At 42.9% G+C, this 25178-nt stretch overlaps 1 protein-coding gene across 2 annotated transcripts in view; it reads right to left on the reverse strand.

Moving 5' to 3' along the window:
* Window positions 1-25178, reverse strand: part of DNAH3 (dynein axonemal heavy chain 3) — a 111871-nt gene that overhangs the window by 22109 nt on the left and 64584 nt on the right. For both annotated transcript variants that reach the window (XM_030578529.1, XM_030578530.1), the window contains 19 exons: window positions 24566-24679; window positions 23498-23674; window positions 18580-18671; window positions 17645-17864; window positions 16271-16405; window positions 15118-15229; window positions 14206-14447; window positions 13702-13802; window positions 13502-13607; window positions 10559-10688; window positions 9824-10057; window positions 8973-9076; window positions 7143-7437; window positions 6023-6202; window positions 4608-4731; window positions 4332-4488; window positions 2447-2590; window positions 1200-1866; window positions 947-1112 (listed from right to left, as the gene is read on the reverse strand). In XM_030578529.1, the coding sequence (XP_030434389.1) occupies window positions 947-1112; window positions 1200-1866; window positions 2447-2590; window positions 4332-4488; window positions 4608-4731; window positions 6023-6202; window positions 7143-7437; window positions 8973-9076; window positions 9824-10057; window positions 10559-10688; window positions 13502-13607; window positions 13702-13802; window positions 14206-14447; window positions 15118-15229; window positions 16271-16405; window positions 17645-17864; window positions 18580-18671; window positions 23498-23674; window positions 24566-24679 (3500 nt within the window). The remainder of the gene's footprint in view (window positions 1-946; window positions 1113-1199; window positions 1867-2446; window positions 2591-4331; window positions 4489-4607; window positions 4732-6022; window positions 6203-7142; window positions 7438-8972; window positions 9077-9823; window positions 10058-10558; window positions 10689-13501; window positions 13608-13701; window positions 13803-14205; window positions 14448-15117; window positions 15230-16270; window positions 16406-17644; window positions 17865-18579; window positions 18672-23497; window positions 23675-24565; window positions 24680-25178) is intronic.

The raw sequence follows: 25178 nt of genomic DNA on the forward strand, positions 1-25178 counted from the left end.
CTCAGTGTCTCCCATCACGCTTACCCCTCAAGTACTGCTCTGGCATCTCTCAGCAGACCTCACCCCAGCCTTCAACCCTCTCTGGCCCCGGCTCTCTAGCTCACGAAGGTCAGCAAAGTCTGCTGGCTTCCAGGCAACTCCTCCCTCTGCAGATTTCCCCCAGGCAACTCTCTGGCATAGGTGCCGACTTTCTAATTTTACCGGGGGTGCTCAACCCCTGCTTGCCCCAGGTCCCACCCCCACTCCATCCCTCCCCAAGCCCCACCACTGGCTCTTCCCACCCTCGCTCCACCTCTTCCCATGGCCGCCATGCCTCTTCCTACCCTGTTCTTCCCCCTTCCCCGAGCGCACCCTGCCCTTGCTCTGCCCTTCTCCTGCATGCCACCGAACAGCTGATCTGCAGTGGGCAGGAGATGCTAGGAGGGAGCAGGAGGAGCTGATTGGTGGGGCCACCAGTGGGTGCTGAACACCTGCTATTTTTTTCCCATGGGTGTTCCAGCCCTGGAGCACTCATGGAGTCAGCACCTGTGCTCTCTGGTGCTCCTTCTGTCTCTCCTCTGTTCCCAGGCAGTTCTCACCCATGCCTTCCTGTCTTCTTTCAGAGACCCCTCAGGCAGCTCTCACCTGCCCTTTTCCTGACTGACTCCATCTGCACTCTAAGGCAGTTCTGACTCACCAGGTCTGTCTCCCTTTGGCTCTAGAGCCCAGGTGTCCTCTTTTAAGCCCCATCTATGGGTGAAATGACCAGTCTTACAGGGCCAGTGTCACCCTGTGAAAACATCAATGGAGTTGCACTCTTGTAACTAAGGGTATGTTGACACTTTGAGCTGAAGCTGATAACATCTTCAGCTGAAGCATCACATAGCTGTGATGTTATCCTTATATGATCCTTCAGCTGGAGATGTGATTATCAGCTTCAGAACCCTCTTGACAAATAAACACATACGCTTTTCTTATTTCATCTTCGAGTTCGACATCCTCCAAAAACTTGTTTGCAACCATTTCCAAAGCATCAGTGGGCCAGGTCTGGAACCAGTCAATGGTGCAGCAGTTTATCAGTGAAGGGAACATTCGTAGTCGATTCCGGAATGCATCTCCAATTGGACTCATTGCTGGAAAGAATGTATATTGTTCTTAAGTCCACCAACAGTTAAGAGGCAGAAAGATTTAGAATAAGACACTGAGTGTTATATACAGACCTAAGACAATATGTAAATTTTTCTTCACTCTTTCAATAAAGAAATTGTACATAGCAAGTGGAGTAGCCTCGATTTTCCTGCCTTCCGTCCTTGCTGCAGCCTGCATTTTCTCAACAACGTCAGCCTTCTCATCCGCTGCAAAGATATTAGGCACATCACCTGTATTTAAAAGCATGTTAACATCCTCCACAAATGACTCGTCTTTTATTTGATTGTCACAGAACAAAAAAGACACATTTTTGTTACTGACGCCAGTCTGCAGCATGATTCGTTTCACATCTTCCTTCCATTCGTTGTTGCCATAGGACTTCGTGATTTCAATCTGAAAAAGCTCAAAAGCATTCATGAAGGTGGCCAGCTTGGTAGCACTTTGTCGCCCACTCCCACCAATTCCCACCAAAAGCAAATGACCATTGTCCTGTTTCAGTACTCTGCATATCCTTGAGATATGCTCAATGGCAAACTTAAACATGACCAACGACATTGGTGCCTTGCTGATATTGTTGTACTCATCAAGGTAATATTCCATCAAAGTTGTCAGTTGCTTTAAGTCTGTGATTTCATCATAAGCTTTTACATCACTGTCTGGTTTAAAGTAGTCTCCAAAGAAGAGGCTGCGGATATTATTATCGGTGATCTTGCCAGTAGGTGACAGATGACTCAGTACCTATGAAAAAGACAAGATTCAACTGATAATTCAAACTCAGTTTTTTCTCTAAAGAAATACTCATACATATCCACATAGTAGTAGGTCCTACTGCTGTGGAAATGCTATCTTCCAGCTGTTCCAGTATATTATTTTAGACCAAAAAACCCAAAACAATGTATACTGAAATGTTGTTTTTCAGATATGCATACCTCAAAATATGAGCATTCTGCTTTCAATGTCCAGTATATGTCTAAGTTTCCAAAAAGCCTAATAAAATACCCACAGCACGTATGGACCCTTCCAAATAGGCACAAATCAAATAACAGCATGACTAACTACCTCAGCCCCAATCCTGCCAGTTACTCATTCCAGGTGATCTCCTGCTCCTGGAGAGAGCCCCACTGAAGTCAGGAGTCCACCTGCAAAAAGTAATTTGCAGGATGAGATCCCTAACTTGCATATTGAGGGTGCACCAATGGAGAAGGTTTAAATTGTTTTCTCATACTGCTACAGTATATCTGAAATGTTGAATTAGTTTTGTAAATTTGTCAGTCCCATCTACCTGTCCAAACTGTTCTCAGTGTATAATCCAGTGTACCTTATCAACGCTCTGCTTGAATTTGTTTGATGTTGTTTCTTTTACCATCTTAAAGAACATCTCCCTGTCATCATTGTCAATTAAGCGGTCGTAGAAAACTCGATAAACTTCATGGATCCAAAGTCTGATCAGCTTATCCCCATCCTGTAAAAGCAGATATAAATGAATAGCTAAACATTTAAAGGGCAGGATGTTTCATAACAAAGTAATCAGATCTCCATTTGAGGCCTGATCCAACTCTCACTAAAGTCAATGGGAGGATTTCAGTTGTGAGAGTGCAAGCAAATGGATCAACTGGCTTCCTCAATACATAATGATTGTGTCAAATCTTTCCTGCCAATAAAGTCTTGGCCTCTGCTCACAAAGCACTTAACTATTGTTACATCAAGGGTGTTTATCTTTGGGGCACTCTATGATGATTTTTCATATTTTAGAATAATACCAGTGGCAATGAACAATAAACAATGGGGGTGAAATCCATGCCCCTCTGAAAGCAGTTTAGTCCTGAGTACATTCTCATCTCAAGGAATAAGGATTAACACGCATGTCTCCCACCCCTGTAGTAACATTAATAAAGGTCCCCACTGACACACCCCTCCTGCCTCAATAGGTCTACCCCCTGCATGCCTGCTATATTAAAGCTGGCACAGAGATCCTCACAGGACAGCTGCAGCTGTCTGCCTCAGTTCCTGCACTAGAGGAATTCTCCCCTGGATACATCAAGAGTTTTTATGGCCACTTGTAACAGGGCAGCGACCACATTCTTAGAGAAAAGACAAGGATGATTGGAGAAGCAGCCACAGCTGGGGCCACACCCCAATCAGGCCACAGCTGGCCCTATAAAAGGGCTGTGAGCCAGGAGCTAAGGCAGTCTCTCTCCAGCTGTAGAGAGAGAAGGATCTGGCTGCCTGGGAGAGAAGGGGATCTGAGTAGAGTAGTGCTGGGGAATAGGGCAAAGGAGCTGCGGAGTTCCAGCCTGGCAACTCCCCAGGCTGCAGATCCTGTGCAAGGTCTACAGAGGTGTAGCCTGGGGTTAGGGAAAGGCAGCAGGTCCAAACCCACCCCCGTCAGTGATGAGTGGTCTGCCCATTGAGCGGGAGCTAGGTGGTGACTGGCAGTAGCCACTGAGGCAAGGTGGGGATAGGGGGTTCCGCTGGGAGGGGAGACCCAGAGCAGGGGTACTATAGAGGGCAGAATCCCAAGGAAAGAGGCCCTGGGGCCTGGAAGGGACATGGGGCCAGTGGCAGGTGAGACCCCAGCCTGCCGAGGGTGCTCTGGGCCATAGAAGAGCTAATTCCCAGGACGACCAGCAGGAGGCGCTGCTGGTGGTGAGTCTCGCTTCATTACACCACTCTATGTCACTCCAGCCCTTTTACCAAGTGTAAAGGGATGAGAATATTCCCTAACGTGCTTAATAGCTTTGTTTGGCTTTTTTATATTACATAGAAACTTCCATCATCAGCTAATAGCAAGATACATTTTTGGGGGCCAAGCCATTCAACCTCTTTGTGCATCAGTTCCCTCATCTGTAAAATGGGGATAATAATCCTTCTTTTCTCTCTTCTTCCTTTGTCTTGTCTATTTAGGTAACAAGTTCAGGGGCAGTGACTGTCTCCTACTATGGATATTACAGGTCCTAACACATCAGGGCCCTGATCTAACAGTTACTGTAATACAAGCAAATAAATAATAACAATATCTGAATATGTTTTTCTTCATCAAGAGGAAGGAGGAAAGTGCACAGCAAAATATTCAGGCCCAATCTTGCTCTCAGTTATATGCATGCAAACCTATTAAAATTACAGTGCATGTTAGTGAAGAGAATTTAGCTTTAATACTTTATTTGTTTAACTATCATTTTATGAACAGTTAAACAGCAGCCTACTTGTAAATGGGTGTGTGGACACAACAGCACTCCTCTAACAACACGGGAGAAATCACGCAGATTAAAGACGTAATGGGATTTTGAAGGAGTTGGAAGAAAATTCTCGACAGCCATTTTATAAATGGCCATTGTAGCTTGGATTATCATCTTGCCAAGCCTTAAAAAATAAATAAATAAAAAGAAGAGAAAGGTGAATTTAATTGTGAGGCATGCAAATAAAAGATCTAAGACAATATGTTCTCTGTAAAATAGTCTTGGGAATCATAACACCATTACCTTGTAAATACAGCTTCAAATCCTTTGCTGAAATGCCAGTCAACAATCGAAGAGAAAATCTTGGTTAAAATGTCATCATCAAAAGCATTGATGGAAATAATATTCAAGTGTCGTGTGAAACGCCCTGTAATACACAGTGAACGACACAGTCATGTCCAGTACTGCACAATTTTCTTTCCACCGTACATCTACCATTTGTCTAGCAGTGACCATCTTATTAGCAATAAAATCAAGCTGCAAAATTTGGATTTGGATCTGGATCTGGTTCCAGGGTTTTGTTTCAGGAACATTTCTACACCTTAATAAAATGACACTATCACTAGGTGAGACTGATATGAGATAGAAGTATAGTAGTAGCAGCAGGAGTGGCGGAAAGGGCTAGCTTCCCTCGGTACAAACCCAACATCTCTAACGGACACACACTCAAGGCTGTTAGTCCTCTCACTGTTTACACTGCCATGGCTACATTCTACTTCTAGTGCATTAGCTCAGTGAGGAGCTAGCGCAAGTATGTCTACCCGAGCTGGGAATCATACTCCCAACTCGAAATGTGGACATACCCTGAGATGAACTAAAATTCTGGTGAAGGCAAGACAATCTGTAGTTTTCACACAAATTAGCAAGTTAAGATAAACCTTAGATTCACCCTAGTTTTCACCTTGACCTGGTAAAATGTGCAAAAGCTACAAACTGCCTTGTCTATACTAGGATTTTACTGTGTTAGTCAGCATTTGTTATCTAACGTGATAAAAACAACCTGTTCCTAAGTATTTGGTATTATTTTCAGGCTTTGTATCTTCTGCTGATTATTAAACCCACCCGGAGGAAACAAACGCAGATTAAACTTGAGTCATCATCAATCACCACCACCACCATCATCATCATTCTTCCCATACCATCAGGTGAGGCAGAAGTCAAACACCACCAATCATCCTTATCCTGGGCTCATTTTTCCAGCTCCTTTATATTCAGATGTAATAATAAATGTGTGTATGTGGGTTTTATTTGGAATGGCCCAGCTGGTGAATCTGCCCGCTGGCTTACAAGCTGTATACAAACACAGCACTTGCTTACACAAAGATTTAGCTACAGATTAACTGTCCATGTGGACAGTTCATTAATGCACTTTGATCTAGTCCCGTTTCAAAGAGGACTGGATCAAAGCACATTGAGAAACTGTTAAGGCGTATCATCACGGTCCGCATGGACAGTGATCCTGCAGCATGCTAGTGCAGGTTAGACTCATACCCCAGCTTGCCGCAAACTAATTATTCATGTAGACAAGCTCATAGTTTTCTATTTTAATAACATTAGGTAAGCCAGGATTCCCTCTATAACCTCAGCCAACTAGACAATGGGTTGTCGTAGTGATGTATTTCTATATTATATTATATTATATTATATTTATTTCCTACCTGTAATATCATTTCTTCCTCCACCAGGAGGGCCCATTGCTGAAACAAGTAAGACATCTATGATATCAAGCCTGGATGTATCCTTCTTGTCATACCAGTGACCATGATCAATCCACTGTCTAAGAAGCTCAATAGGTGGCTGGGCTCCGTACACCTCCTTTGCAGGCATGTTTAGGTCATCTAAAAAGAACGTTCATGTCTTAAGAAATAAATCAAAGCACAGATACCTATTATCTCTCTTAACAAGGAAAAGGTTACCTTTCATTATTATTATTTCTCTTTGATGCAACAACTGAATCTAATGTAGGTATACCATACAGGGGTAATTTTTTTTAAGTTAAAGATATTGGTTTAATTTTGTTCGGCTGATGGGCTGGTTGTTTTGTTTGTTTTGTGTTTACTTAAGATCACAAATTGCAACATAAGGTACCAAACTGAACAGATTTAAAGTAAGGGAGCAAACCATCTTAAAGACAAGCACCACTTCAGTGCAGTGTCATTGGACCACTTTTTACAACGGAGGGTGCTGAAAGCCAAAGGTCTCCAACTTTTTACCTCGCACCCTCTCCCCTGAGCTGGGGCCAGGACCAGACTATGGCTCCGAGAGGTCAGGGAGACGGGGACAGGGGTAAGGGGGCTGAGGCTGGAACCACAGCTGTGGAAGGAAGCAGAGTCCTGGGTGCGGGGCCAGCAGCCAGATCCCTGCATACAGGGCCTGCAGCAGAACCCCAGGCCTGTGGGTCCTGCAGCCAGGACCCTGGGTGTGGGGCCAAGAGCAGAGCCCTGGACACAGGTCCTGCATCTGGAACCCTGAGTGCAGGACGAGGAGCGGATTCCTGGGCATGGGGCCAGCAGCAGCGGGACCCTGGGTGCTGGGCCAGCGGCCGGGACCTCATGCAAAACATGGGGGTGCTGTAGCACCCCCCCCACATCACTAGCTCTCACACTTGTGCTTCAATGTATGTAAATTTTCCAGCAGAGGACAATCCTAATCCTTTCACAGATGCCTTTTAAAAAAAAAAAAAGTAGTGGGTAGTGTATAATTACCAGACCAATGAAGCACTTAGTTCTCCTAAGCCTGATTTTACATGAAGAAATAAGAACACACAAGCTGTCTTACCTACAAATATTACAGCTTTTTTCCCCACAGGAGGTCCAAATAGTCCCTTTCTTCTTCTGTCCAGCTTTGACATAATAATATCCTGGGTTTGGTTAGCTGAAGTTCTTGCAGAGAAATTGATGCAGTTAGGGACGTATTTAAGTTTTGGAAGTTGCAGCAGAAAGCTGTTGGTAATCGCGGATTTTCCTGTACCAGTGGGGCCCACAAACAGCAAGGGGATGTTATGTTCCACATATGTTTTTAGAAAAAAGGATTGCCTGGCTGTTTCCATTGTTGGAATTATAAGCTCGGACACCTATTATATGGAAAATTAAAATACTATGTGGAAAACAAATATCTAACATTGTAACCAATACTGAGGTTTGAAATCAATTTACTGCAGAGAGTTTATTGCCCAAAAAAGGAGTTTTTAAAAATTACTTCTATATGTAAATAAAGGTTATGACAAGTTTCTTGCAGATACTGTAAATGGTAAGGAGCTGCTTTTGTTCTGTGTTTGTACAGCACCTAGCACAATGGAGCCTAAGTCATGCATGACTAGGGCTCCAAGGCATTGTGACAATTCAAAGCAAAAATGGGAGCACTGGATAATTCCTAATCTGGGGCTCAATTCTGCCCTTCACTGTGCAAAGGGAAGGGGTAAAATGTCACAGGGAGTCTCTTCTCCCCCCACATCAGTGGGGTAGCTATGTGCTGTGTACTTAAAAGTTATTTTTAAATGATGAAATAAAGATTCATCCTCCTTCTTTCCACATATGTCATGTAGATGCTAGCTGTACTAATATCTAGCACGTCAATGAGGAATAGCGGTAATGAGGCAATGGTTAACAACATTTTGAACTTCTTAAAGATTTTTACAACCATTAATGAATTTAACCCCACATCACAGCTGTAAGGCAGGTGTAACAGGGTGGCTCACCCCTTAAGGGCCAGGGCTAGCCAACCCTGATTATACAATGAGCCACTCTATAAAGAGCAGAAGGAGGCTGCAGTGAAAGAGGGAATGAATATCCAGGATTAGAGACTGCTAGGAGAGTGAGCAGGTTCTAGCAGAGAGTCCTGGAAGTTAGGACTGAGACTCTGACCAGGCAAGGCCTGGGAGTGGCCTGCCAAAGCAGAAAAGATGCCAGGCAGGAAGGCCTGGGAGGAGGAAGAGAAACCTTTGTCTTGTGTGGGCTTTTGGATGGAAAGAGGGGAAAGTGAGGCAGACTGCCTGTTGAATGACCTTAGGCCATGAGGGGGGACGTGGGAGGCAGTCAGCCCTGTTACAATTGGGAAGGATCTTTAGCCCCACTTTGCAGATGGGCAAACCAAGGCACACAGAGATTATGTTCAAAGCTTGCCATCAAAATGTGGATGCCTCTGTTGTGGGTTGTTGGACACCCTAAGTTGGCCTCCGCATCCTAAGGAAGCTGTGAGTCAATTCTTGTAGAAGTGCTGATTAATCAATGTTATATTACACAAGGTCTCAGCCTGAACACCCAAAAACAGGCACCAAAAATCAGAGGCTGCTTCTTGGTTAAGTGACTTGCCCAAGGTCATACAAGGATTCTGTAACAAAGCCAGGAATTGAGCCCAGATCTTTCACCACAAGATCACCCTTATGCTCCATATTTACCTTTTGAACTGAGATTTAAATATAGGTCTGATATCAGAACCAAGGTTTAAGCAAGGGAGAGCCCATACAGCTTAAGACATTCATAGTAAGCAGAAAGAAGTCATATATAAATTAATCTGAGCTACTAAATGTAACTGACTTGTAACTCTGTCATTTCACAACATTGTTTTCATCACTGAGTTCTTTTCCATAATAAAAAAAAAAATGTTAACCTTTGCACCAGCAGGGATATTTTGCTCCTCCCTAGTGATGTAATCAGTCCATATGTTCCATTGCCCACTGGCTTGCTTGTGAAAATAGAAGTCATACACACTCCCTGTTAAACAAAACACAGAATATAGGTATCAAGGGGTAGTTGTGTTAGTCTGGATCTGTAAAAGCAGCAGAGTCCTGTGGCACCTTATAGACTAACAGACATTTTGGAGCATGAGCTTTCATGGGTGATTACCCACTTCGTCGGAGGCATGTGTCATGCATCCGACGAAGTGGGTATTCACCCACAAAAGCTCATGCTCCAAAACATCTGTTATTCCATGCATCCAATGAAGTGGGTATTCACCCACGAAAGCTCATGCTCCAAAACATCTGTTAGTCTATAAGGTGCCACAGGATTCTTTGCTGCTTTTACAGAATATAGGAAAATTGACTGAATAGACAGTCAAAATAATGTCATGTCACTTTAGCCTCTAAAGAGTTTCCCCCTAGTTCTTTCTAGTACAAGGGTAGAAATGATCAAATTGATTTGTCAGTTCTTCACATGGCCTGTGCAGCAATGAATGCCTTCTAAATAATACTGAATATCCTCCTCTCCCATTGAACCTCACTGTCAGGAAGTTGTTAGCTGCAACAGATTTCACCGTTTAGGTCAATCTGGGGCACACGTTCCTCTTGTTTAGAGCAACAAAAAAGAGCTCCCCACTGTGTATCTTTCAGGCCTGGCTGCAGGATTTCTGCAGCAAAGGAAAAGTGCCAGACACCCCAGTCTGTCCGGCAGTGCTAGACAGGATTTGGCAGGGTTTGTAAAGCAAGACTACGCAATACAAATACAGTTATGTAGAAACACCTTTTTCTGGAAAGATATTGTTTTTGGTGAGCTTCACGCTTTTGGGGCGTGGGTTCTCATCATCCATTCCCATTAGCAAGTTGCGGAAAAACAGATCAAATTTCTTTCTGCTGTCTGCATTGATGGTCCCGCCGATTGTCCAAACCAATGCGAAAAGGAAAAGCCCCTGTAGCCATAAGATGATCTGCTGACTAGACATGGTTTCACCTTCTTCGCCTGATTTCCTTATTTCATCTAAAAAAATGCATTCAAATCTTGGTTAAATGATCAAAATCTGCTTTTGTAAAAAAATCATTCTAAGCCAGATCCTCATCATTGCCTTTAATGGCACTAAATCAATTTTCACCAGGTGAGACTCTGGCCCTGTTTTGATAGTGCAATATATTGTTTTAAATTAAAAATGAATGAGTGGGAAATATTTAAAGGAGATCTAAATATTTCATTAGGATGCTAGCAAACAGCATGCTAAACATCTAAGGCCATGCCCACAGGGCCTTACTCAGACCTGTAAAGTACTTTGAGATCCTGAGCTGAGAGGTGCTAAACAAGGCACAAAGGACTGTTGTTATTACTAGGTCAGTGAAAAGACCTACGGCATATGATCCACACCTCCATAGCACTTGCTTCATTCAAAATGAAGTCATCTAGCATTAACTTGTCTCTAGTGGCCTGGTTTTTCTATTGTTATGACATATCAGGAAAAAATAAGAGGCTGAAGCATTAAAAGATACTGACCGAGCAGACAGGTATAGAGTTTCATCATGCTATAGGACAGATGGACAGCGGATGTCTGTACTATGATTTTGCAGTGAAGGCGAACAAATTCCAAGCAAGGCTGGACTAGCCACATAAACATGTCATCAATCTGCAGGCAGAACAGGAAACAGTTTTAAAACAGTGTAGGAGTGGCATTATTTTCCTTACTTACCTAGTCTTGTATCAAAGGTTTATTTGACTTAGCTGTTCAATAAAATTGGATCCTTAAGGCACCAATAATTCTGCCTGGGTTGGTGGAGGGGGAGATTGGGGAGTGGCCTTGACAAGGCACTATGGGAGTTGCCACAGAGCCATGGAACCTGCCTGCCAGTGGATAGAAGCTGCTTTTGTCAGAAGCAAATAAATGGTTTGGAATAAGAAGTTTGTTCTCCTCTTATTAATCCAGACAGCAGAAGGACCTTTCCACATCTGGGAGCTGTTACTCCACCCAGACACATGGACTAAATATGGGAAGACCACATTTCACTGAGGTTTACAGGATAATCTGAGAGACCAAATCCAAGGTCTAGTAAGCATACAGCAGAAGGAACACAGACCAGGGTTCCATCAGACCATTAAGGGCACTGGGAGTAGTGCATAGTCACCTCATCCCATTGTGAAATGCCTTCTAGAGCTCCCCAGTATGCAGGGAGAGTGTGACCACTGCTGTAAGTGAAGCATCATTGCTTTCCCTCTACGGCAAGCCAGCTCTGCTGACTTATGCAGGGTGCAGGAAGTCATGGCCCAACCTCTCCTGTGCCTCTATCTTGGCCTTTTCCGAGGGTATTGCAGATAGTTTATAAAGGGATAGAGATTGCTTCTTAACCAACAGCAGGCAGCATTCCCTCATCCCTAAGCACTTTTCTGAATGTGGTCCCAACTCCTGTCTGCTCTTCCATTGAACAGTGAAGAAGGGGACTGGCAGATCACAGAAAACTACGGCTTCATCTAGCTCTATCATAACCTAGTCCCAGATTTGGACCTTAGTGTCCAAAATATGGGTGTTAGCATGAAAACCTCCAAGCTTAGTTACCAGCTTGGACCTGGTAAAGCTGCCACCACCCAAAAAATTAGAGTGTTTTGGGGCACTCTGGTCCCCCCAAAAACCTTCCCTGGGGACCCCAAGACCCAAATCCCTTGAGTCTCACAACAAAGGGAAATAAACCTTTTCCCTTCCCCCCTCCAGGTGTTCCTGGAGAGATACACAGAAACAACCTCCGTGAATCTAAGCAGAGGGATTCCAGCCTCCCCCGTTTCCAGCCTGGAAACACAAGCACTTCCCTCTTCACCCAGAGGGAATGCAAAGTCAGGCTAGTAAATCTAACACACACAGATTTCCCCCTGACTTCCTCCTCCCACCAATTCCCTGGTGAGTTGCAGACTCAATTCCCTGGAGTTCCCCACTAAAGAAAAACTCCAACAGGTCTTAAAAAGAAAGCTTTATATAAAAAGAAAGAAAAATACATAAAAATGGTCTCTCTATATCAAGGTGACAAATACAGGGTCATTTGCTTAAACGAAATATGAATAAACAGCCTTATTCAAAAAGAATACAATTCAAAGCACTCCAGCAACTATAGACATGTAAATACAAAACAACAAACCAACTTTGTACTCACAACTTGGAAACAGAAGATTAGAAAGCAGGAAATAGAAAAATCCTTCTCATAGCTGAGAGGGACAGGCAGAAGACCCAGAACAAAGGACCCACACATACAAACCCCTCCACCCAGATTTGAAAAAGACTGGTTTCCTGATTGGTCCTCTGGTCAGGTGCTTCAGGTTACTTTTTTTTTTAGGTGAAAGAGACATTAACCCTTAGCTATCTGTTTATGACAAGCTCTAGGCCCAACACAAAAAAGTCTGTTTGGCCTTTTAATGCCTGATCCTCCTCTCACTGAACTCAATGTTTAATGCTTAGATAACCTTCAGAACCTATTCCTGCAAACCCACAGTCTCATTTGTAAGTGCACTACACGAACATGAGCACCACTGATCCATCTGAGTTGTTCTACTCAGTAAGAACTACTCTAGTGAGTAAGGGTTTGCAAAAGCAGACCCTGAATGATAAGAATGTTATTAATATATGCATTTCCCATGCTAGGATCTGACTGCCCCAAACCGGTGACAGTGCATTTTTAATGCACATTTCTCACCCCCCTTCTCCTGGACCTGGCTCACATAATCTCCACCTATCAAGCACTAGGACTCTGTTAGTGAAGTCTCACACATCACTAAACCCCATGTAATATTGGATATAACTTTCAAAAGTGGAAGGGAGCCCAGGGATTAGAGACTGCTAGGAGAGTGAGCAGGTTCTAGCAGAGAGTCCTGGAAGTTAGGACTGAGACTCTGACCAGGCAGGGCCTGGGAGTGGCCTGCCAAAGCAGAAAAGATGACAGGCAGGAAGGAGGAAGATAAACCTTTGCCTTGTGTAGGCTTTTGGATAGAAAGATGGGAAAGTGGGGAAAGTGAGGCAGACTGCCTGTGGAGCCCCTTGAGATTCACAGTATGTCTTCATTGAGATCAGAGGTGTGACTGCAGCACATGTAGATGTACATGAACTAGCTTTGTTCTGTTGCAGTGAAACCATGGCAGTATAAGTGGCAGCACAGAAGGTACAAGCTCATCAGGGATCTTAGGCATGCTTGGCAAGCTAGCCTGTGCTGCCTCCCATGCTAGCACAGTTTCACTGGTATAGTTATTCAAGCTAGCTAGAGTAAAGCTAGTGTGGTTATGTCTACATGTGCTGCAGTGTGATTGCAATGTAGACATACCCTTTGTGTCCTGATTCACTGAGGTGCTTTGAAAACATTACTCAATGTGCCTACCTGGAAGCCCATAGGACATACTAGGACATGGTGGGCAGATTACCTTTAAAGTAAAAGTTATAAGGGTGACACATAAAAAAAAGGCTCGTACCAGTTCTTTGTGCTCCTGTTGCAGATTTGGGGGCAGTGTGTCCATGTAGGAATCCTTCAGAGGCTTCCAACCTAACTGATTAGGATCCATATAGATCATACCACACCTGGAAAAATAAGTAGTCATGGTGCAGTAAGGTATCTGAAATGCATCAGGTACATTGTGTGAGGTAGTTCAGACTTTAGGTGGGTTACTGTTACCTGCTAACAGTTGCTGGAGATGCCTCCTCCAAGTCAGCTGGCTCGAAGATTAAACTCATTTTGGAACTCATCTGAATTATTTCCCCACTCATTAAACATAGCTGGAAAGCAAACATGGCGTAAACATGGTTTAATCATATCATAGCTGAACATTCACTTATAGCAATGCTTGTCATAAAACCACTGAACAGCCATCCCATTTAGTATTCATTCATTCATGTTCCCGTAGTATTCGATATTTCTAGAATTCTGTCTTAGAGAGCTCTCTATTTGTTATTGCCAAGTCTTGCAGACTTGGGAGAAAAAGAAAAAATGAAGCATTAGCCAGCTCTTTATATATTCCACAATAAAAAGGAATCCTTTTTCTTTTAGCAGTTAAAGATAATTATAATTCATGTATTTCAATTTACTTAAAAGAGTTAGATCACTAGCTGCAATAACCAAACAACTGCAATTAATTATGTGCGTTCACACGCTAAAGTAACAGGCAAAAATGATGGCTACCTTCTTATTATCATCTAGCACAGTGTTCATGTTCTCTATCCAAACTGCATCCACTGGTCCATCAAATATAATCCACTTCCTGTCTTCTGTGGTTGAAGATGCTTGTTGTCTGAAGGTGTTTGCAAGGACTCCATCTGTCCACTCATGGCTCACGGGGTCAAAACACCCATACAGCTGTCCCATTGTAATAGCTTTGGGATTAATAATTCTGTACTCAACAGCAAACTCATCCATGGAATTTGCTAGGTAGGAATTAAAAATAGAATATATTGATTAGCTAGCTAGAAGGCAAAAGTTCTTTACAAATATTTTTAATTAATGAAGTTTAGAAGTGGAAGATTCCTGATAGAATCCCAGTGTAGCCACTCAATAGACCTTACATGTGGAAGCTACCCAGCAGCAAGTAATGACCTCCTTTACTTACACATAGAGTTTATTGCTGCACAAGGCCTGTGTTGTGTGCAAAAGCACAAGGTAAAAAATGAGGAACAGGACAGAAGCACAATGGAAACTGATGATGCATTAATGAGACAGCTTCACAAAATCTCTCCCAGGGAATAGATCTGTTGAGCAAAGAGGTGCCATTTTTGCAGCCATTTTCCAGAGAAGTACCATATATTAAGAGATTTGTTTGATGCGACTATTGCTGCTAGTTTTGCATGACTACTGTGCACAAATATACTGCTTAACAAAATGTGTAACTGACTTTTTTGCATATTTGTGTGATCAGTTTAAAAGAACAATATTTCTGACTGAGTTTTTCCAATCTTATTCCTGCATATCCAAATTCTCTTCTATTCTGCAACCCATTAACAGCAGAATTAGCAACCTGAACTTATATTTGTACAGCAAATTCATTGGTCATAGAATTAATTTTTTATGAGAAGTCTTCAGTAGGCTTTTTAGTTTTACCTGTGTACAAATCACCAAGGGCTGAGGCTAGCACTTTGTATGCACAGGTCTTTCCACCCAAAGCATCTCCAACAATCATGTATCCATGGCGCACCAGCATCATTTCATAAATCTGTATTAATGACATGAGTTTTATACTTAAATATATTAAAGAACTGAATGTAATGTGTGTGAAACTAGTCTCTTTTGCACTCCTACATTGTGTGAAAGAGCAGATCAGCCAATCTAGACACAAACACTGACATTCCTGTCCTTAAAGAGCCTAAGGCCAAACTCAGAGGGGAGTCTAAGACAGCATAATTACACTTCCTGCCTCCTAAGAGTGTAAATTACTCCAACCCAGGCCTTGTTTTCATTAGAAATTTGCACTGGTTTAACTTAAGTTTGTTTTTAAACTGATTTAAACTAGTGCAAACCCCGGTAGACATTCTTATTTTAGTTTAGAGGGCCTTTTTTGACTTTAGCTTAATCCAATTGCTATCTGACCCAAGCTACACCAAAATAAGTCTGGTTTAAACCAGAACAAAAAAGTGTCCACCCAACCGTTTGTACCTGTTTAACTAACTTGATTTCAAATCAGCAAAAGCAACTAATAAAAGGGTGAAAGTTAAAGCAGTGGGAGTAATAAAAGCACAGCACATGAGTGGTGGTAATAACAGTACCGAGATCTCAAAACACTTCACAAAGACAGTCAGTATCATTATTGCCATTTTACAGATGGGGAAACTGAGGTATAGAGCAATGAACTGACTTGCTCAAGGTCATCCAGCAGACCAGTAACAGAGCCAGGAACATAGGTTTTATGAGTCTTAGTCCAGTGCTCTCAATGCTAAGACACATTGGTTCCTCTAGTAAGACTGAACTTCATTTGCTGGCTCCAGTCATATGACCTGAGTCATGGGTGCAAATATGAGTACCCTTGCCACATGGAAGGGGGCAATATCTACTGACCAACTCATACTTACTGTTATAGAGGGTGGAGTTTTTTTCTGGCATATCAATGTCTGTACATTTTGTGGTTTTCACTTTGTATAGATAAGCTTTCTGTAATGCTCTGCTAGCTACTAATTTAGGCCCTGATTCAGCCAGGTACTTTAATGGTTTATACATAAATTATCTTTTTTCAGATGTGATGAATATTTTCTTTAAATACCTGAATAATTTTTCCAATAAACCAAGGAACTGGTTGAAGATTCATTTTTGTAATATTGTCAGTCAGTGCCTGCACAAACAGCTCATAGGCTGGTTTAGGAAGAACCACCCCAGGAAACAGATCAGATATGATACCCTGTTAATGAAAAAACACAGGATACTATTAAAAGCAGACTAACAAAAACAAAGGCAGAACTTCTGAGTGTTAATACATAGAAAATGGTAGGAAACTGGACTTTAAGGGTGAATGTATTCAGCTGGACTGAGTCCTAATTTACAGGCACTAATTGCACCCACATTTTTGGACCTGCAAAATTAACTGCAGGTGCAGACCTCAGTAGCTGTGCCTTTAATTGATTCACTTGTATCCACAATCAGATAGAGCTGAAGGCACTCTGTTTTGCACTCACAAATGAATGAACATCACAAATGATACAGGCATGAATTGCTCCTGCAAAACAAATGTAAAACTGCTGAAAATCTGCCTTTAAATGTACTGGGGGAGGAGAGAGATTAAATGACTAATGGGGAGATCTGTGTTCTTTTACTTCACAGCAGTGACTTTTTTCAAAAGTCCAGATCTTAGGTCTTTATAATTAACGCAGATGGCTTTGAAGCTTAATACATTGATTATCCTCCTTCTATGGAAGCATAACATTAGCAATAACATCATGGTTTTCACTCTGACTTTCAAAGAAAATATTTTCTATTGCTTGCAATTTAACTTTCCCCACCTCCTTCACAGGCTGGCCTACACTTAAAAGTTAGGTCAATGTAGCTACATTGGTCAGCAGTGTGAAAAATCCACACCCCCGAGTGCCACAGCCATGCTGACTTAACCCCGAGCATAGATGCAACTATATTGATGGAAGAATGCTTCCATCGACATAGCTACTGTACCTAAGGAAGGCGGTGTTCCTATAGTGGGGAAAAAACCCTTCCGTTGGTGTAGACCGCGTCTACACTACAGGGTTATGCTGACATAGCTACAGAAACTTAGAAATGCCTGTATAGTCTCCATAGTGTAGACACATCCTTATATACAAAATTAGCAAAGAATGATTTTCATTGGCATGAGTTAATGGAGTTACAAGAGATCATGTCAATGGCATGCAACATATCATAAGGTAACTCAAAAGGTAACTCCTATCATTGCTATAAGTTCATTTTTCAAAACAATACTAAGAGCTAAATTATGCCCACAATTAGACTGGTGCAACCCCACTGACTTCAGTAGTAATGATGAAAGAATTTGGACAAAACTGTTTTAAATTAAACAATGGTCTGTTTTCTTAGTTTATCATGGCAGTCCCATCTATCTGTCTTTCTAGGTTCTTATAACTTAGTATTTTAATGCAAGTACCTGTTATCTTACCTGAAAGAGAGGAACATCTTGTGCCAAGAATTTAGCTAAGTTAACATCCAGCAGAGCTCGAAGTAACAATACACTTTCATCTTCTTCTGGGTACTTTAGTTTTAAGTTTCCTGCTGCTGTCAGGACAGATTTAACAGCACGCATTCCATAGTCATAGTGATGCTGAGATGATAACTGCTCAGAGCAAAGGCGGTACGTGGCAACAATTTTCTGGGCAAGACTGTGGATGTTAAAATATGGTGTGTGAAATGCAAATAAAATGCCAAATATATCAGATATTTGCATATTTAAAGCCCAGATCTTTGAAGTAAATGGAGTGATGTCAGTTTACACCTGAGGACATGCCCCAAAATGTATAGAACTCTAAATGACAGATTTCTCCATTGTTTTGGGTTTTGTAAAACAGTAACAGCTCAAATGCTGTTTCCCTGTTCACGTGCCTCAAACATATATAAAACTTCATTCACACAGAGTGACAATTCACCTCTGTGCCAAGTTCCAGAAGAAGGTTTACGCACTACTTATGGAGGCTTAAGTAAGCCTTAAGTAAAGTGTAACCTTGTGCTTCCCTCCACCTAGGGGTACATTTCACCTATGGTAGCCAAGGTACATATCAAAGGTTTGTTGTGTGCTTTTGCTGTTTTACAAACTTGAATCAATTAATATCATGCAGGTCTTTTGAGATGGATTGTCAGGAAAACCCATTAAGGTGTTCATTTTCAAAGCAATGCATATGGATTTAATCACGTGATTTTAACTGAACAGAACAGTTGCCTGGATAAATATTTACACAACACTTGGAAAATTTAGTCCAAATTATCAGTAGAAACCACACCACACACACATACTCCCCACCCTCCGCCTCACACACAGAGTGATTAGCCTCCTGAGGAATTTCAGAGCCAGCTGTAAGTGAAAAATTGAATATGACTCACCTTCTAGAATCAATAAATCCCATTGAATAAAGTGAAATTTCACCAATCAAAGCATAATCTGGAACCATCATGGCAACTGTTCGGAATAGTGCCTATGGGAGAAAAAATTAACATCTAAAAGAACGCAGACCCAAGAATAGAGAATAAAGCAATAACTTGAATTAGTTTTATAGGTGTAGTGTTCCTCTTTAAATTCACAGACTTTTGTCATTTGCCTTCCATGCATATGACTTTAGGAATCAAACTGAGGTCAGGGAGAGTCTGTTATTATCGTTATTCTTGATTATTTGCATTATGGTATTGCCAAGAGGCTTTAACCAAGACCAGATCTGCATTTTGCTAGGCACCATACAGACACAGCAAGAGACATCCACTACTCTGAAAATTTCACGATCTAAATAGATAAGACAGAGGAAGTATTATTAGCCCATTTTACATATGAGCAAACTGACACATGGAGGAGAGATTGTATGCGGTATGTTGTAGCTGTGTCGTGAGCGGACCGGTGTAATCACTAGGTGAACTAGGTGGCTGCCTAGGGTGCCAAAATTTGGGGGTGCCGAAAAGTGATGTCCAACATTTTTTTTTGTACACAACAGTGGAGTCACATCTTATGCGGGGGTTAGGTTCTAAGGCAGGGGTCGGCAACCTTTCAGAAGTGCTGTGCCAAGTCTCCATTTATTCACTCTAATTTAAGGTTTCACGTAATAAATTTTAACGTTTTTAGACGGTCTCTTTCTCCAGTCTATAATATATAACTAAACTATTGTTGTATGTAAAGTAAATAAGGTTTTTAAAATGTTTAAGAAGCTTCATTTAAAATTACATTAAAATGCAGAGCCCCCTAGACCGGTGGCCAGGACTCAGGCAGTGTGGGGGCCACTGAAAATCAGCACACATGTTGCCTTCGGCACACATGCCATAGGTTGCCTACCCCGTTCTAAGGTCAGCGCGTAAGAGGAAAATCGCATATAGTGAAAAGTACCATAAAGTACAGTACACACAGTATACACAAAATACGCGGTATACACTAGAACAGTGGTCCTCAACCTACAGTTTGGCACGCGAGCCGATTTTTTTTTTTAATGGCAGGCTGTGGGTCCCAGCTGCCACTGAGCCTGTTGCCGGCCTGGGGTTCCATTCACTCAGCCTGCAGCGAGCTGAGTGGGGCCAGAAGTGGGCTGAGCAGGCCGGCGGCCAGGACCCCGGCTGGCAGGAGCCAGCGGACGGAACTGCCCCCCAGACCAGCAGCAGGCTCAGCCCACTGCCAGTCTGGTGTTCCGTCCACTGGCTCCTGCCAGCCAGGGTCCCAGCCACCAGCCCTGCTCAGCCCACTGCCAGCCAGGGTCCCAGCCGGCGGCTCCGCTCAGCCTCCTGCCGGCCTGGGTGAACAGTCTGGGGTTCCGTTCACCTAGGTCGGCAGGAGGCTGAGCAGAGCCAGCGGCTGGGACCCCGACTGGCAGCAGGCTGATGTCCCAGTCGCCACCCTGCTCAGCCCACTTCAGGTCTGTCTGAGCAGCTGCCAGCCCCTTGCCAGTCGGGATCTCAGCTGTCAGCCCCGCTCAGCCTCCAGCCAGCCTGGGTTAATGGAACCCCACACAGTCAGCAGGCTGAGCGGGCCCGGTGGTCTGGGGTTCCATCCACTGGTTCCTGGCAGCTGGGATCCCAGCCACTGGCCCTGCTCAGCCTGCTGCTGGCCCCTCTCAGCCAGCTGCTGGATGAATGAATGGAACCCCAGACCGGCAACAGGCTCAGAGGCGGCCGGGACCCACAGCCTGCCATTAAAAAAAAAATTGGCTCGTGTGCCACCTTTGGCATGCGTGGCATAGGTTGAGGACTCCTGTTCTAGTGTAGACCGTGTATACTGTCTAAACTGTACTTTATGGTAATTTTCACTATATGCAATTTTCCTCTTATGCGCTGATCTTAGACCCTAACCCCCACGTAAGATGTGACTCCACTGTATTCATTTTTGAAAGTTTATAATAAGCAATGCTCCGGAGGGGGTGGAGGGAGGGGGCGCAAGGTGGAAGTTTCACCTAGCGCGCAAAATATCCTTGCAGCGGCCCTGGTATTATATTACTTAACTAGGGTCACACAGGGAATCTATGGCAAAGCTGGGAATTGAACTCAGATTTCCTGAGTCCCAGTCCAGTGCCTACAACTATTTTCCTTACTGATACAAGAACATTTGTTATACTTTGAGGCTGAGATTTGCAAAGCTGTTTAGGGGATTTTAATTATAATTAATTTTAATGAGAATTGGGCATCCAAATCCCTCGGGTATTCTGAAGACTGCAACCTGAATTGTCACTGTACTCCACAATAGAAGATTTTAAGCAGGCAGTTTATCTGTGACAGGTGGAATCTGACTCTCAGAGGATTTTCCAGTTTTAACTAAATCTATCAAATATTAAATAACCTACACGTAAAATGAATGTAACAACTTTTTTATTCCCAAAACCCAAGTCAAAAGCTCTGCATTTCTCCTGTAACAGCTGCCATCATTTGCACCTATAACAGACCAAGAAACTACATTTCTTGTGCTGTTTATGGCTTTAGGTTTCAGAGTGGTAGCCGAGTTAGTCTGTATCAGCAAAAACAATGAGGAGTCCTTGTAGCACTTTAGAGACTAACAAATTTATTTGGTCATAAGCTTTAGTGAGATGCCTGTGACCATAGGCCGTGGGTATAATTGCCCAGGCGCTGCTGTTCACCTGCCGCCAGACACCTGGACTGCGGTGGCCCCATCCCTTCCCTGAGGCCCCACTGTCTGCTCCTCCTGCCTGCTTGCCTGCCTGCCATGTCTCCTCTACTCCATCCCCACTCCAAAGGTCCCTGCTGCTTGCTGTGTCCCTCCTCCTCGGGGATGGGGGAGTGAGGAGGGATGCAGAGAGCCAGCAGCAAGTGGGGGAGTGAGGAGGGTTGGCCGGGTGCTGAGGCTGGTGGCTGAGCCTTCAGGGACAGGAGGGTCTGGAGCTCAGGGGGCTGGCCCAGCACTGGCAGTGGGGGCCAGTAGATTGGCCAGGAGAGGACCTTCAGGGTTTGGACAGCCAGCAGCTCAGCTGGGGGGTTGTTGGGGGGATGGTGGCTCATCCTGGTGCTGGGGCTTGCCTGGCACCTAGGGGGAGCCAGTGGCTTGGACCAGCACTGGCCAGGGTAGGGGGCGGCAACTTGGCTGAGGAGACCATCAGAGGAGGGGGGGCGGGCAGTGGCTCAACCCGGTTTGGCTGGGACGGGCTAGCTGGGGCTCCTTGGGTCACGGGGGGGGGGGCCCACAGGGTTTCTCCTGTTATGGGGGGGAGGGGCTTGGGGCTCCAGCCTACAGAAGGGGCAAGGCCAGTGGGCTAGCCTCCCCAAAGTGGGGGTTCACCCACCGCCCATGTCTGTGACACATATTGCAACATGCAGTATCTTTGGGGACTATATTGTATTGCGATTATCAATGTTTTATCTATCATTGTGGGCAGGGGACTGTGTGCAACTCCAAGGAGGGAAAATTACAAGGGGGTGATTACTACAGTCCTTGGTTTAAGACGGTCCCAGAGCAGAGGGAAGGAACTGAGAAAGAACTTGGGATATAAAAGGCTGGGTCTTTCTTTTGATTCAGCAAACAGACAGGACCATTGATCCTAGGAGTCCCCCAACACTTGCTGTAGTGTTGGAATGTTTTTGGCTTAGCAGGGCCCCATAGGACTGGTGGACAATGTTTGGAGTGTTTTGCAAGCACATAGAACCTTTTATTGTTTTTATATGTTTCCTCTGTATGCACTTTATCCTGAACAATGCACTCTGCTGAGAAAGAGCTGCATGGTGACATGTTACTGCTGGCATACACTGTTCATAGCTCTTGGAGAGAAAGCAAAGCACAGGTGCTGGCCTTTAGACAGACTAGCTTGCTGGGGATATCACAGTGAATTCTAGGGAGCTACAACCTAAAAGAGAGAAGGGAGTAGCACACAGGGACCTACCCAGAGAGAGGGGAAGGCCAGAGGCCTTAAAGCTCAGAGGCATTCCTGAAGTGGACCATGGATGGGGTTAAAGGTGTGGTTATCATCACACATTACAAGAGAAGCACAGACCCCTAAACTCTGGTCTTGGCTGATAAAAGCAAAAGGAAATTACCTTCAGTTTAAACACAAATGCATTGATTTGTAATGTGTAGGTGCACAGATGTGAGACCAAATTCTGCACTGACCTACACCCTGCGCAATTCTATTGATTTCAATAGGATTACTGGGATAGTAAATCAGCATAGAATAAGGCCCACATTATTTTAATGATTAAGGATCTTAATGTTATTTATTGAAGTCAATTGGATTCCATGTGGGCGTACCTGTACAGTGGATTCACTTAACGTTTTTTCCATTTTGATATATTCTAGCAGTTTCAGAGAGATTCTCTTTACACACAATGGGGATTGTCATTGGAGCAGACAGAAACTGTCAAAACAGCAACAACGCCCCTGGTTTGCCCAAGAATAGCATACTAGTGAGTACACTGGTGAGTCTCTAAAGCCTGATCCTGCAAATGCGGATTAATGTGAGCATTCCTTACTCATATCAGTACTCCCATTGACTACCACAAGACTACTCACAAAAGTAGGGATTCAGAGGACGGGACCTGACTCCAGGCTTACTTACACCAGTGTAATTCAGGAGTAACTCAATGGACGTCAATAATGTTGACTAGTGTAAAACTGATGTAAGTGAGATCAGATTCAGGCCTATTGTTTATTCATTTTGTGCAACATTAAAACACATTATTAAAGCTTAACCACTAATGAACCAGAATGAGAACACCTAAATGGAATTATGCCCTTATATTTCACAGTTGCTTTTGCACTATCCATACTATATTGGAATCAAAACTGTAAATTGTGTTTCATTTCTACTAGAAATCAGAACTCCAGAATTACCTTTAGATTATCAGGAAGTTCTGCCCGTCCAGCATATCCAGGATTCATAGTGATGAAGACAGCGCAGGTTGGATTAAGAGAGATCTCTGTGCCTTCAAAGAGGAATGTTTTCAGATTTCGCACAATAGCCTGCTGTATACTGAGTATCTGTTGTGCAACTACAGACAACACTTCAACCTAATAATAAAGAAACAAATTAGAAAACATCCAATATATGGAACCAACATAAAAGCAGCATTTCTGGTCTAAATAGGTTTTTTTTTTTAAATATAGCTTAATGGCTTTATGTTGAAGTCCTAGAGATGGAAATTGCCCTGAAGTACCAGAATAAAAGAATTTTAGAAAATTAAAATGCTGGCTTTCAACTTCGCTGGGGTACACGCTAACAAAATCTAATGTAATGGAACAATGAATGTGATAGAATAGACTATAAAGAATACACAAAATACTATAATATACAGAACAGACAGATTATGGATGGGATTTTCGAAAGTATTTAGCATTGGCCTAATTTTGCTTCCAGTGAAGTCAGTGGTGAAAGTCACAGGAGGAGAGTTATCCCAAAGGTGAGCGCATTTAAAAATCCCATGTATTGGAAGAAGAGAAAGTATAGAGAGACTATGTGTCAATAGCTCTTAAAACTAAAAATGTAGGACCCAGATTTTCACAGCTAATAATACCAAGTCTTATCCAGTATCAGTAGATGTAAAAGTGCTTTAGAGGTAGGTGAGTATGATTATCCCCATTTTACAGATGCGGAAACTGAGACACAGAGATGTGAAGTGACTTTCCCAAGGTCACCCAACAGGCTAGTGGCAGAGTCAGGGTTTGAACCCACTCCACAGTTCCAGTGCTCTATCTACCCAGACCACACTGCCCCTGTCAAAATGTGTGCATGCACTATGGCAGCTGTGTATGCATGTAATTATGAAAACTTGGGCCTAGGTTGCAAGCTGTGCTAAAAGCAGGAACTTAATGGTACTACATATTCATGTCTACTTTTAAAGCTATTTTTTACATTTTTTAACTATATTTTTGTTGTTTTAAATACTTTGGTTAAAAAGTTACCTCAATTCTGTTGAACTCATCAAAGCAGGCCCAAGCTCCAGATTGTGCCAGTCCCTTAAAGAATTTACCCATGGCTTTGTAATCAAGACCATCAGAGCAATTAAAGACAACACACTATATTAAAAAAAAACAAAAACCCACAACAGCATTCAGTATAAACGTTTATTATAAAAATGTTGGCATCTATAAACAGAAGGGGATTATTATTGCCATGGTAACTGATAAATTAGAAGACTATAATATCTAAATATCTAGCTAATTGATCTAGTCATGATATTAATATTAATATGTTGGTAGTGAAGTACCTGATAAGTATTTATTCACTACAAGGATTCAGATTAGTTTTATGTGACATAACACACTACTGTATATTGGATGTGTGGAGACATCTCAAAGATTTTGCAAGCCTGAGAAATTCAAAACAATACTCGTTTATCACTTGGCTTAGGTGAAAATGTATATTAACAAATTAAAGATCACAATTCAGCATTTTTCTAAGATGCTTGTCAAAAAAGAAAATCTCTGGGAAAGGAATACTTCCTAAAAGGCAAATCCTGCTTCCTTTTTCTGGATGTGTAAGTGTCCAAACACAACTGAAATATCATGTTTCTAC

This window comes from Gopherus evgoodei, chromosome 10 (assembly GCF_007399415.2).
Source record: "Gopherus evgoodei ecotype Sinaloan lineage chromosome 10, rGopEvg1_v1.p, whole genome shotgun sequence".
NCBI classification, from domain to species: Eukaryota; Metazoa; Chordata; order Testudines; family Testudinidae; genus Gopherus; species Gopherus evgoodei.